The sequence below is a fragment of the Polyodon spathula genome, chromosome 16, assembly GCF_017654505.1.
Source record: "Polyodon spathula isolate WHYD16114869_AA chromosome 16, ASM1765450v1, whole genome shotgun sequence".
NCBI lineage: Eukaryota > Metazoa > Chordata > Actinopteri > Acipenseriformes > Polyodontidae > Polyodon > Polyodon spathula.
Window position 1 is genome coordinate 21,688,064 of NC_054549.1, and position 14,393 is coordinate 21,702,456.

General features: G+C 41.5%; 1 protein-coding gene across 1 annotated transcript in view; it reads right to left on the bottom strand.

Annotated features, from left to right (window-relative positions):
• LOC121328789 (plexin A3-like) overlaps positions 1-14,393 on the bottom strand; it is a 99,599-nt gene that overhangs the window by 30,854 nt on the left and 54,352 nt on the right. The window contains 2 exon segments of the mRNA XM_041273844.1: positions 6,854-7,054; positions 13,603-13,717. Of these exon segments, the coding sequence (XP_041129778.1) occupies positions 6,854-7,054; positions 13,603-13,717 (316 nt within the window).

Genomic DNA, 14,393 nt, shown 5'->3' on the forward strand with positions numbered 1-14,393 from the left:
TTCAAAAACAAATCCATGTTTTTTTCTTTCAAAAACATTTGAGAGTTGTGTAGCTCATGGAAGGGCAAAATAAGATTTATGAAATTATTTTATCAAGTCGCAATGACTTTAGTATCACTTAATAATACCACATGGAAGATGCCACAATGACAATGGGGGAATCATTATCACACTGCTTAATATCAACGACATTTAAAAAGGCATGAATTGATTTTCTCCCCTTAATATCACTGTGGGAAATGGGAGCTCAACATTTGCATGTGATTGCGAACCAAAGTTAAAAAAAAAAAACAACAACTGCTCTTCAACGCAATCAAGAGAGGGGACCACCGATAATAAACGTTAATAAGAGGGAAATGGATTTGACAGCAATAGCAGTTTCAATATCCACAACTATATTATAGACACACTTTGAACTGCCATTAAAAACGGCTCGGAAATTGAATTACAAAATGTGTTTCCATATAAAAGTTCCCCATAGTAAAAGCACAGCAAAGTGTAATAAAGCACAGAGAGGTCTGGTAAAGTACAGGGAAACACTGTAAAGCACAGAGGTATGGTAAAGCATAGGGAAGCATTGTAAAGCACAGAGAGGTATGGTAAAGCATAGGGAAACATTGTAAAACACAGAGAGGTCCGGTAAAGCATAGGGAAGCATTGTAAAGCACAGAGAGGTCTAGTAAAGCATAGGGAAGCATTGTAAAGCACAGAGAGGTGTGGTAAAGCATAGGGAAGCATTGTAAAGCACAGAGAGGTCCGGTAAAGCATACAGAAGCATTGTAAAGCATATTAAAAAAAACAAACCCTGGTAAACTTTTATTGGTCAAGTACATTACAGTGTGGCAGGTTGTTGTCAGTAAAGAAGTTTATATATTAAAAAAAGATGATAAACTTCACTTCTGCAGCAATTATTGTAATAAATGGCAGATTGTCCTGGCCTTTCAGAGCAGTCCATCAGTGTTTGAAAAATGAGGCCGTCGCTACTTAAGATATTAAAGCCCCCCCCCCCCCCCCCCCTCTCTCAAGACAAAGTGCCAGACCGTAGAACAGAGGACTGTGTTACTGTGTTCATGCAGTCTGTCATACAGTCCGCATTGAAAACGAATGACAGCGTCAGTTAAACGTCAACATGTAGTGCAATTAATGGTTTTCATGCCTTAGCTACACACACACGGATGAAGGCTATATTTGCATCCTGAGCCATTAAAAAAGACAATACCACAGTAGTGATGTCAAAAAGAGACAATTCCTCTAGAGGAATTATACTTGAACTTTGACCCATTCCACTCCGAGAGCATCACTTTCAATTCAAACACAAAATGTCTCGTTTTCAATCACTCGACAAACACCCGCAGCACAGAAATGTTCATTAATGATCAACAAAATGAGAACAAGTTAAAAAAAAGTAAATAAAAAAAATGGTACCTCTGAGAAACCGGAGATGGACGGGAAATGAAAACAAGGTGAAGGCAAATCATCCAAATAAAGCTGAAGCGCTAACGATAACGAGACAGAATGTCTGCACAGCCCTGAAACACGACGCTGAAAAAAAACACCCGACTGTCCCGCTGAACCTCGTCTTCTTTAATATCAGCATCGCAAGGGGATCCGTGCATTACAAAAAATAAGAGACGGGCCTCTTCAGTGCGTTACAGGAAAACAATCCCATCTCGGGTTTCTGTGACAGTTTAGAAACTCCGCTTCACTTGTGACATCACAGAAACCCTAGATGGAATTATTTTCCTGTAACTCTCACACACAGACACACACACACACACGTTTATATATATATATATATATATATATATATATATATATATATATATATATATATATATATATATATATATATATAATGTGTGTGTGCACATGCACTGCTGTAGATAAATGTAAGGGTAGATCACACAAAGTGTCTTTGTATTAGTAAGGGGAGATCACTTGATGGCACTGGCTGTTCTATAAAAATTGCTGAGCTAGTCTATAGTATCTATGGCACACAACTTGTCCTAAACGTGAAGGCGACTGACCTCCACTAAAACGTTCTTGAAGAATTACAGCACAAAATTCACATTTTAATTGTATACTGAATTTCCAGTCAAAGGTAATGCATTTATCTGATTTCTGCACAGAGCTGTGGTGCTGTTGCTGTCGTCTACGTCAGCACTTTTAGCTTCTTGAAGTTTGCAATAGAATTTCTTAATGCTCTTCTCACTGCATCGAGAGGACTAGTGACTGAATCAGATCGGCGCGCGGGAGATGGGAGTCGTGTGACTTCGCTTGACTATTATGGACTGCACCATTGCTCAATATAGTGCCAGAACAGCAGCGTATTAAGAACAGGCGATTGAAGCAAATGGAAAACCAAGTTGAGTATAACGGATGATGGGGAACATCGCCCACTATGGGCCATCCGAAGCACAAGTGGCACATCTAAAGCCTCCCCGCATTTCCAGACAGACAGAGCGATGGGTGGTTCAGGAATTAGCTAATGCACTGTGCGCATTAACAGCACATTGCTCGTGCCATTTAAACCGTCTGAATCATTTGTAGGGAACATTTCTAGGTTCTGCGTGCAATGTGGGGAGCCCTACTTCATTATTAGAGAGGCTCGGCAGGCTATAGAGAAAAGGGAGTAACACCAATGCCACTGACTCACTGTATGTGTGAGCAAATCACTTCACCTGCTTGTGCTCCGTCTTTTGGACGAGACGTAAAACAAACGAGGTCCTATTGGAAGTGACTCTGCAGCAGCAGCAGTTGTTGATGATGCAGAGTTCACCCCCCCCTAGTCTCTGCGAGTCGCTTTAGATAAAATCATCTGCTTAAATGACTAATTAATAATAATTGTGTAATTAGCTGTAATGCATTTTGAAATGTAGGGTAAAACGATGCCAAGGCAATATGAAATGGTTTTGAGCAAAGACTGCTAGCCCTCAAGAAACAGCATTTGCTTTGGTACTAGATAACAGATTAGTCTATTTAAAATTACTTGGGAAAAATACTCTTAATAATGCAGTATAGGTTTTAAGAGATGTGCAATGCGGTTACAGTTCATTTTTTATATTTATTGTACTATGCTGTAAGTCCCAAATGTATTTTTAAATTGTTAGCAGAGCCTCCCCTCAAATATCATGAACCCACTTGCACAATACATTCAAGTTATGCACAAACCCTCTTTACAAAGCAGGATTCATTGGAGAACATTCTAATACGACAATGGTACAATCGCGTACCAGTCCTGACTGACTGAAGTGGCCTTTTAACTGTATTCAGCAGTACTGTGTTCAACCCGACCTCGAAACAACCGCAACACAGCTCTCTCTCACTCTCCAAAAACTAAAACATTTTCTCTCTCCACCGCTGAAGAATCGAGGGCTTTGTAACCATTTCCCCTTGTAGAGTTCAGGCCTACTTGGGTCAGTCTTCAATAGGCAGAAGTGTCTCCATAGCAACAGTGACGAAGCCTGTAACTAAGGGCCCAGTGGCGCTTAGCAACACTTACATCCTTGTGTTTTTTTTTGTTTTTTTTGTTTTTTTACATAAAAATAAAACTGGTTTCATTTAATAATGCATTATTTCCCCCAGAAACAACATAATAAATAACCGCTGGTACTGTTTCTGAGTAAGCTGCTTGGCTGGGTTCTGGGAATTATCAGGCTAGGAATATTTTGTCCCATTTTTATTTATGAAGCCTCTCACTGTTTTCTGCTGACGGGAACGCAGTCTTTAAAGAGACGCATATTTCCCCCCAGTTGTGTTTTTATAACAAAAACAACATCTATGTTCCGCTTTCTCGTTTCACTTACTAAATCAGATGGTCCCAGGTGACACAACAACAACATATTGGGGGGGGGGGGGGTCTCGAGACTTGCAGACATTGTTGGCTGTCCAGTTTGTGTACATCCCCTTGGTTTATGGTTTTAGGTAGGCACGCCTTCAGTGTAATTACCACAGGGAGGGTGTGCAGAAATGAATTTGTCTAATATATTGTTTTCCTTTGGTGCATCACATCCTGTGTAGAGCAGCTTGTGTGATCTGGCTACATTTTTTCCTCCTTTCTGAAACAAGTGGGCTTGCAAAGAACTCTATACACCTGTCCCCGCTTTCCCTGGATTGTCCCGGTTTTGAGGAAGGCATCCCATTAATTTAACTTCCCGGGACACTAAATGCCAGGATCAGAAGTTAGATAAATCAGGATACAATATAATCAGATTATTACATAAGAACATAAGAACATAAGAAAGTTTACAAACGAGAGGAGGCCATTCGGCCCATCTTGCTCGTTTGGTTGTTAGTAGCTTATTGATCCCAAAATCTCATCAAGCAGCTTCTTGAAGGATCCCAGGGTGTCAGCTTCAACAACATTACTGGGGAGTTGATTCCAGACCCTCACAATTCTCTGTGTAAAAAAGTGTCTCCTATTTTCTGTTCTGAATGCCCCTTTTTCTAAACTCCATTTGTGACCCCTGGTCCTTGTTTCTTTTTTCAGGCTGAAAAAGTCCCTTGCGTCGACACTGTCAATACCTTTTAGAATTTTGAATGCTTGAATTAGGTCGCCACGTAGTCTTCTTTGTTCAAGACTGAACAGATTCAATTCTTTTAGCCTGTCTGCATATGACATGCCTTTTAAGCCCGGAATAATTCTGGTCGCTCTTCTTTGCACTCTTTCTAGAGCAGCAATATCTTTTTATAGCGAGGTGACCAGAACTGCACACAATATTCAAGATGAGGTCTTACAAGTGCATTGTACAGTTTTAACATTACTTCCCTTGATTTAAATTCAACACTTTTCACAATGTATCCGAGTATCTTGTTAGCCTTTTTTATAGCTTCCCCACATTGCCTAGATGAAGACATTTCTGAGTCAACAAAAACTCCTAGGTCTTTTTCATAGATTCCTTCTCCAATTTCAATATCTCCCATATGATATTTATAATGTACATTTTTATTTCCTGCGTGCAGTACCTTACACTTTTCTCTATTAAATGTCATTTGCCATGTATCTGCCCAGTTCTGAATCTTGTCTAGATCATTTTGAATGACCTTTGCTGCTGCAACAGTGTTTGCCACTCCTCCTACTTTTGTGTCGTCTGCAAATTTAACAAGTTTGCTTACTATACCAGAATCTAAATCATTAATGTAGATTAGGAATAGCAGAGGACCTAATACTGATCCCTGTGGTACACCGCTGGTTACCACACTCCATTCTGAGGTTTTTCCTCTAATCAGTACTTTCTGAATCAATATTATAGAAGTACATCAACATTTCCTATTAGATGAATACTAAAGAGGGTTTCACCCTTAACAAATGCCTGTTTTGTTTTGTACTTCAGGGCTGGCAACATGAGACCCACACACGGATAAACAGACACCGGTACAGCAGACCGTTTACTTTCTGCACACACAGCCTGAGGAAGCTGAAACAACGCCCATAGTAAATATTTTATTGTTGGCCATGGCAACATTCTCATTTAACAGACCCTTTCTAGTTACAAGCTGCACATTCCAATAAGATTACTATGTTTAGGCGGGTGTATGTTTTAATGAGAATTGGCTTTATCGATGGATACCAGCCATATTTGATGGATAGCTTGACAGTACTTCAGAGAGAGTGCGGGACATCACTCTGCTTTAAAAAGAATTACAATCAATTAAGTGCAGTTTTGTGACCGGCTGGAGGGTCACCACTGATGAAATGGGCACAGCACATTCATCATGTTGTCAAAGCAGGAGGTCACCCAGTGACCCCTGACCCCATCATCTCCCCCCCACCCCCCCCCCCACCCCCCCAAACCCCCACCACCCCCCCCCCCCCCACCCCCACACCCCCCCCCCATCTCCTTTTCACAATCATGGTGACAGATGAGTAACTAAAATGTTTTTAAAACATTCCCAATGGCACCTCTGTCGATCCCTCCCCGTTGACAGACGGTTAGTTAGCTTTTACCAATGATTACTCACAACTTGCCTGACGCTGCGATTTAAAAAAAAAAAAAAAAAAAAAAAACTACAGAAAGTCACGTTCGATCCAAATTCTAGGGGCGACACAAACACACTGGGATTCAGTTCCAATGGCAGTGTATCATCCTGGCTAAGATCACGTTGCAATAACTACACACCCACTGCCACAGCTGTCAATCCAACACCAGAGCTAGCAGTGTGACCAAAAAGTTGCCGGCAATGACAAATGTGTATCGACAGCATGTATGGACAAGTACAGAACAACAAACTGGCTGTGAATAAGACCTAGATCAGAAAAGGAGGTGCTTTACCAGACCTCTCTGCGCTTTACAATGCTTCCCTATGCTTTACCAGACCTCTCTGCGCTTTACAATACTTGCCTATGCTTTACCAGACCTCTCTGTGCTTTACAATGCTTCCCTATGCTTTACCAGACCTCTCTGTGCTTTACAATGCTTCCCTATGCTTTACCAGACCTCTCTGTGCTTTACAATGCTTCCCTATGCTTTACCAGACCTCTCTGTACTTTACAATGCTTCTCTATGCTTTATAGTGCTTTCACTGTGCTGTATAATACTTTTACTACAGGAAACATTTATAAGGGAACATGTTGTGGAAGTCAGTTTCTTAAGACATTTTTAATGGCAGTTAATTTATGCAGTTGAAAGTACGGCAGAAAACATGTGGATCAACATATCATTTTACAGTGTCCATTTACCTCTCCTTAACTTCAATAGCATTGTCATTGGACTCCTCTTATTGCGCTGAAGATCAGACTTAACGCTAGCTCAGAATCACAGCAACTTAATGACGTGCAAACCTTCCAGTCTTGGGCTGTCATTTCCCCAAAGCGATATTCATTTTCAAAGTGGTTCTTGGGTGCGAGTCTTACCGAGGTGTTCTGGCACTGGATGCAGGAGCTGTTGAAGCGCACGGCCGGCACTCGCTGGGAGCGGCCCTGGATACTGAAGACACACTCGTAGTTCTTCTGCCCGGACTGGGGCTGCGGAAGGTTCCGAGCCCGCAGCGTGATTGGTCGAACCACACCAGCTGGAACCAAGATGTCATTGGTGGGAATGACTTGAGGACACCCCTGAGAAGAAAAAAAAAAGAAAAGTCAATTTACATATTCTCACAAGGGCACGAGTAACACTTTAAAGGGTGTGTGTGGGGAGGGGATATCATTGCCACGGAAACCTACGCCAGCTGACTGAAGAATATTTGTTGAGATCGTGAGATCATTTATCCTGGGACCTTGAGAAAAGTGAAGTCATTTCCCTGAGACAATTCCTCTCAGGATTTCGACAGCGCAAGTCGTTCTGTCGGGATCAATCATCTTAGGAAAACGGGAGTAAGTGACTGTGAACAGGCTGGCTGTAGGGGTGACGTCAGGCCAGGAAATGAAACCAAAACACACAGCAACTGCGGACGAAGCCGAGACACTGCGGCGCTCGGGGCTTTATTAACACACAGAAAATAAAAGGATGAACAAAACAGCACACGGCACCTGAGGCCAAAATAAACAGGCACATAACCAAAACGAAGAGACACTGACACACAGGGACGAACACTAAACAAACAAGTGTCCTCCAGCACAACATAGCAATTGATTATTATTATTACTCCTACTATTCTTTCTTTATTTTCTCAGCACTCTTCGCCCTGAACGCACAACCCCAAGTGAGTTAAACATGCCTCTATATATACAGCTGTGCTGGGATTCAATTACTAATTCATTTTTCACTTGAATTAATTTGTACAACCCCGTGCTCACATACTTTATCTGCACATGAAGTGATTATGCAATCACTTATGCAAGATACAACTACAGAAGTTGAATGAAACCTGCTGAATAACACTAACATAATAACAACAATCTATTTTTATATCGCGCCTTTCATAGTGGACCACCGTCACAAAGCGCAAAGATACGAGACTAGGGTGTGTGAACTATGCATCAGCTGCAGAGTCACTCACAACAACGTCTCACCCCAAAGACGCAGCACAAGGAGGTTCAGTGACTTGCTCAGGGTCCCACACAGCGAGTCAGGGGCTGAGCTGGGATTTGAACCTCCTGGTTACAAACTGTTTCTTTAACCGCTGGACCACACAGCCTCCCGTAGGTGCGACGTGCAGGCAGACAAAGGCATGGCAAGACACTCCTTCAAGGCACATCTTCAGAATCTGATGTCAGCAACAGCTTATGCTAGCACCAAGTTTCATGACAACTGCAGAAGTGGTTTTCGTAATACATGTCCGACTGCCTTCACTATAGCCCTGCCGCTGGGGACCACAGCACTGGACAGCAGGCTACTTATTCTACTGGGCTGGTGGCATGAAGGCAGCAGCAGCAGGCTGGTCAACTTGCCAACAGAGCTTGCAAGACTGGGAAGATTACAGTTAATGATGAGGTCTCCCAGTGCTGTAAGCACTCACCGGAGTCACTAACACGCACACAGGCTGGGAGGAAATGGTTTTCCTTTGTTTGTTATGCATCGCTGGTGAAAGTTGCCTGTTTGAACTGGGTTAATTAAGGCAATTTGGTTCTGGTCGGGGAAAGAGTACCATTGACTCGTTATTTTTACTAACGAGGTCTAATGAGTTGCAGGGGACAAATGATTTGAACCGTGCTTTTGGGTGGAGAGATAAGCCGGGGACTGTAGATTACAAGCACAATCAACGGTACCAATTCACTTTCTTAAGCACAATTAAGTTTTGTAATGTGTAATATGAAATTATGACTATCCTGACAATTCCCATTTCTGAAAGAATAGTGGAAATATACGTATTTTTATCATTTGAAAATAAAAACAGGAAACGTTGATTGACGCGCCGCTTGTTACGCTGCGTTCAGGAACCTGGCAGCCGGTTCAGTTCGCTTCCTTCCAGTAAATGATCGAACGCACACTGTGTAGAGCTGCACGACTTCTTAAAAATGCCTTCAACGAAAAACAGACACCAGCTGCATCAAAGACCAGAAACAACTCAGCTAAAGATCGCTCCGTCCAGCACAAGAGAGGACATTTCACGTGTCAGTTGTTATTTTTACATTTATTTATTTATGTTTTTTTTTTTGTTTGATAATTCACGGATGGTGAAAATAGAGAGTCTTTAAAAAGCGGACAAAAACAAAATATTCTACACTTTAGCATTTACTTTTTTTCAGGTCAGCATTTAAATATTTAGGAACATTACCAGAGAAGAACCAGAGACTGATGAATTTTGAATGCGACAACGCTATATATTTATTTTTTTAAGCTTTAACATATCTTGAAATGCCAATTTTCAGATTGTGAAATAAATATAGACCTATTCATACTATATGAAAGGCATACTAGATTATAAATTAAGATTAGACCTGGATTAAATTAAACTATATCACTGCCACAGCAATTACAAGGTGCAGCTATGACAGCCTCAAAGTTTCATTTAAAATGTAGGTGTTGGTCTGGATTTGAAATATTAACACAACCAAATGTGATGCAGCTATCCGAAATGTTTTTATAATATACAGCACTAGACCTTGATATTGATGCGATCCAGCCCTCTGAAATGTCTTTATAATATACAGCACTAGACCCTGATATTGATGCGATCCAGCCCTCTGAAATGTCTTTATAATATACAGCACTAGACCCTGATATTGATGAGATCCAGCCCTCTGAAATGTCTTTATAATATACAGCACTAGACCCTGATATTGATGCGATCCAGCCCTCTGAAATGTCTTTATAATATACAGCACTAGACCCTGATATTGATGCGATCCAGCCCTCTGAAATGTCTTTATAGTATACAGCACTAGACCCTGATATTGATGCGATCCAGCCCTCTGAAATGTCTTTATAGTACATAGTAGGTAATATATAGCAGACAGGGTGTTGTGTAAACTACCACACAGTAATGAAGCACGAAGATCTTAATCTTATTACTCTAAATCAATCAGGCAGGGAGTGGAGGTCAATAATATTACTCAGCGAGATACTGCACAGGAGAGTAGCTGATGCAAAGTTAACAGAAGGCTACGTGGGCATTAGTTATCTTTCAAAGCTAGCACTTTCCCCTCTGCTGATTAGCAACCCATTAAACAAGGCCTGCCACTTTACAGCTTGTCAACAGGACTTCCATTAACCTTATCACTGGCTGGCTCTTCGGATCCAAAGTATTCCACAGCTAAGCACTTATTTTTTCTGTTGAAATATTAACAGGCTTGCGTGTGGTGCAGAGTGTGCGACTCTCAAGCAAAGGGAGTTGTCAGTTTGAGAAAGCAGCTGCACCTGGCAACCTTTCCGATTTGCTTACATGAACAGTTTTTTTTTCCTATTCTTATTTTTTATTTTTATTTTTTTAAATAGGAACACCATTTACTTCATCCGTAAAGATTAATCCATGAAAGGCATTGCGGCTCTTAAAACCGTCAAGAAAGAACTTCCACACTGCAGCCCAGCGCTTTCTTTATCTAACCACTGAGCTCCTCAAACCCACTGCCTTCCACACTGCAGCCCAGCGCTTTCTTTATCTAACCACTGAGCTCCTCAAACCCACTGCCTTCCACACTGCAGCCCAGCGCTTTCTTTATCTAACCACTGAGCTCCTCACCCACTGCCCAACCACTGCCTTCCACACTGCAGCCCAGCGCTTTCTTTATCTAACCACTGAGCTCTTCAAACCCACTGCCTTCCACACTGCAGCCCAGCGCTTTCTTTATCTAATCACTGAGCTCCTCAAATCCACTGCCTTACCTCCAATTCCATACACCTCTAATTCACTTTTACATTACTACAGTCTAAATAGCAGAAATCTGCATCACAATTCTACCCAGCTGCATTCAATATTTGCGCAGGAGACCAGGCAGGTAAACGGATTGCTTTTCCAGTGAGATTCTAAGCCAATGCTCTGCATTACACTATGTAACACAGTTTTTGTTCCTGGGTAGTAAGTGTTATTTCCTAATTGCTTATGCCTCAAAAGTATAGAAAATGGCTATTATTCCCCACAAACTTTGCTTTTGTGACTAGGACAGTGATATTTCAAAATATCACATTTTCCAATGGGAAAACGGGCAAATGTGCGTCTTTTCGTTCACATAAAGTCAGAAAAAAACAACAAATGAATCCAAATTAACATGTATTTATACTAAAGTAATAAAAAAATGACTACAAAAGATTTAGAAGTAAGTAGTTTTTCGAGATTTACGATTATACTGTAAATACACTCACTTCTAAATCTTTTGTAGTCATTTTTGTATTACTTCAGTATAAATACATGTTAATTTGGATTCATATGTTGTTTTTTTCTGACTTTATGTGAACACATTTGCCCGTTTTCCCATTGGAAATAGTGATATTTTGAAATATCACTGTCCTGGTCACAAAAGCAAAGTTTGTGGGGAATAATAGCCATTTTCTATACTTTTGAGGCATAAGCAATTAGGAAATAACACTTACTACCCAGGAACAAAAAAATAAATAAATAAATAAATTGTTACACGGTGTTATAAAAGACAGACGCTAACTCACTCCGAGGCTTTCTTTCCTCAGACTTCAGCGAGTGCTGCAGTCAATTCACACTTTGGGACAACAGGAAGTTCCACCCATTAATGTAGGTCTTTGTTTTAATTAATTACAAACCTCCGCCACGAGATTGAAGGCTTTCATCTCTGAAAACTCAAGAGCACAAAAACTCAGGAATAAAACACTTCAATTCTAGATTATGGACAGCTACCCTGATGTACAGCTACGGCCAAAAATCCTGCATCGCCCTACAGAACGAACAAACTCATTGTTATATACATCAAAATGACTTCTCCGAGATGTGACTTTTCACTGGATTCAAAATGACTGAACTACTGTTAGGGTCACTGTATCAGAAAAGGAAAAAAACGACATTAAATGCATTGAAGACAGATTCATTTCTACAAACCCTGCACGACAGAAACAACTTATTTTTTCAAAAAGGCTTCTGCCAACTCGACAGAGCCCTCTTAATTATAACACACACACACAAACTCAATCACACTGATTCTACAGGATCCAGGCTAAGCTGTGATAAGCCCTGATACGGAATCTGTTTGATGTGCAGTTAAGTGTGAAATTAGAAAGTGTCAGATCAGCGCTTTTAGGGTTCGAGTTTGGTTTTTTAACTTACCAGGGAAAAAAGAAAAACTTTGACAGTGACGACTAATCCCATTAGCCTTTCTAGCTTTACACACACACAACCTTCAGACTTGTCAGCATATTTTAAAAGGGAAACTGTCTGTTGGGCTGTATTCAAGAGTGTGCCAAACGATGCTTTCAAATCTGCACAGCCATGGTGGCTGTGGCATTGAATATCGTGCCGGTTTTGAACAGCACTTCCCTTGGACAGCTTCAAAACTAGGGGATATAAAATAATTCCAGGCTGATCCCAGGACTTAATGACATGAAGACATTCTAGAGACAAAATAATTCTCTTCAGCCTAGAAAATAGAAAGAGGGGACTCGACTGAAGTCTTTAAAATCATAAACGGTCTAGACTACCCAAGACACAACAAAATCAGCACAGAGAATATTATGAGGGTAGAAGTGGAAGCCGAGTAGAGTCTAGAACAGAAGGCAGGAAGCACTTTTTTACACAGACAGTTATAAATGCATGAATAGCCTACCTGGTGAAGTAGTAGGATCTAAAACACTGGGAGCATTTAAAAAGAAGACGAGATTCTGTGCTTTTAAATTGGTTTCCCCTTGTAGGGGAGAATGGTGTGCTTACCTTCCTGTTGTTCTAACCTCCTGCCCTTCGTTATTCCAAAAGCCTTTGATGGCAGAGAGGGCTAGTTCTGGATCACACCAGTCTTAAATCTGAAGGTACCAGAATGCCACTACCACAATTAACTAGAACTACAGACATGAAAACCGTAGCTGTTGAAACTCAATTTCTGTTGTCACCAGAGAACACAGGGCAGTGGATTATTTTAATTTACATGGGGGGGGGGGGGGGGGGGGGGGGACAGAATTCTCTGAGATTTGTATAAAGTTAGTGCTTGTCAGGGTCTTAAGGTACAAAATAAGTACTCGTGAGACAGGGGGACCATGTGACTTCAAGTTCAGGGGTCGTGGTGAGGTCTTTAGAGGCCCGCAGCCACAGAGGACGCGTTTGACTCTGAACTGTGGCAAGCATCACAAACAGACTCGCATGACGAGGGTAATGCAGGGATGGAAAAAAAAAAAAAGACTCCCATTGCAGAGCAGTTTGAGCAATTCCTGGTTTTACTATAAGGTTAATCAGGCACACCTGAGCTTGTTTCCTTCACACTGGGGCTAATCAAGCTCATAATAAAACCTGGAATGGGTGGAATTGCTATGCAATGGGAGTCTTCCATCCCTGGTAATGTTTGGAATGTGATAAACAGACTAGGGCTGGCCTGGGAAGAAAACTAGCAGCTGTGTACAGCAGGCAGGGCCAGTTGCAATGGCGGAGAGTAATGTGTTGATTTCAAAAAAATCAGGAAAGGTCGTCCTTCCCTCACCTTTACAACAAGTACCATAATTATTTAATTTAATATTTAATAATACACATATTTTATCTGGGTTAGTTCCAGGTTCACGCGGTATGAGAGAACTGGAGCCAAAATGGCGGGCGACGGAGTTCGGTTTCCTGACGTACCTCTGTGTTGCCGACGATCCCCTCTTGGAAGGAGCACTCAGCCACGTTGTTGGTGCACACATGTCTGTACTTGCACCAGTGACAGCGGTACAAGCTATTAACACAAGACAGGCACCTGGGAACGACAGCACAGGGAGAAAAATCACAAGATTAATAGCAAGCCTTCCATGGCGATGCAAACCTTAAGCACCACCCGCTCGATATACCACAGGTGTCGGGTCCAACATAAATCTGCGCTATATCAAGGGCCGCAATATAGCGAGAGACCCGTAGAGAAACAAACAGGCCAACAAATACTGAACAACCACTCCCTCGTTTTATCGGGTGTCAGGGTCCAGTATAAATCCTCTGCGCAACCCGCTTTCTCTCGTTTTTTGTATAAAAACCTGCACACCGTTTTAATTCGTACAGAGGAGGGTAATTGCTTCTCATCATCTTCAGTCTCCAATTAACTTCATGCGCCTTCCGCGCCTTTCTCAAATGCACAAACCCGCTGCATTGAAATAATCCATTCCCAGCATAGGAGGCTTGCTGCTAGGGAGCTGACTACACTGCCTTGTGGCTTTTGCTAGTGCATTGCTGCCACACGTGAACACCTCGCTGGCTACAATAAAAACCGATTCAGCAAGTAGATATTTGATTTGCTTTGTTTTATTGTGCAATACGCGTGTAGATGATAACAGTACGATATTAATGCTTTGTTTTTAATTGTTTTGTATAGGATGAGGCTGGGAGAATGGGACCACACTAACTATGCTCTTCCCAAATGATCTTCAATAGCAGACAGACAG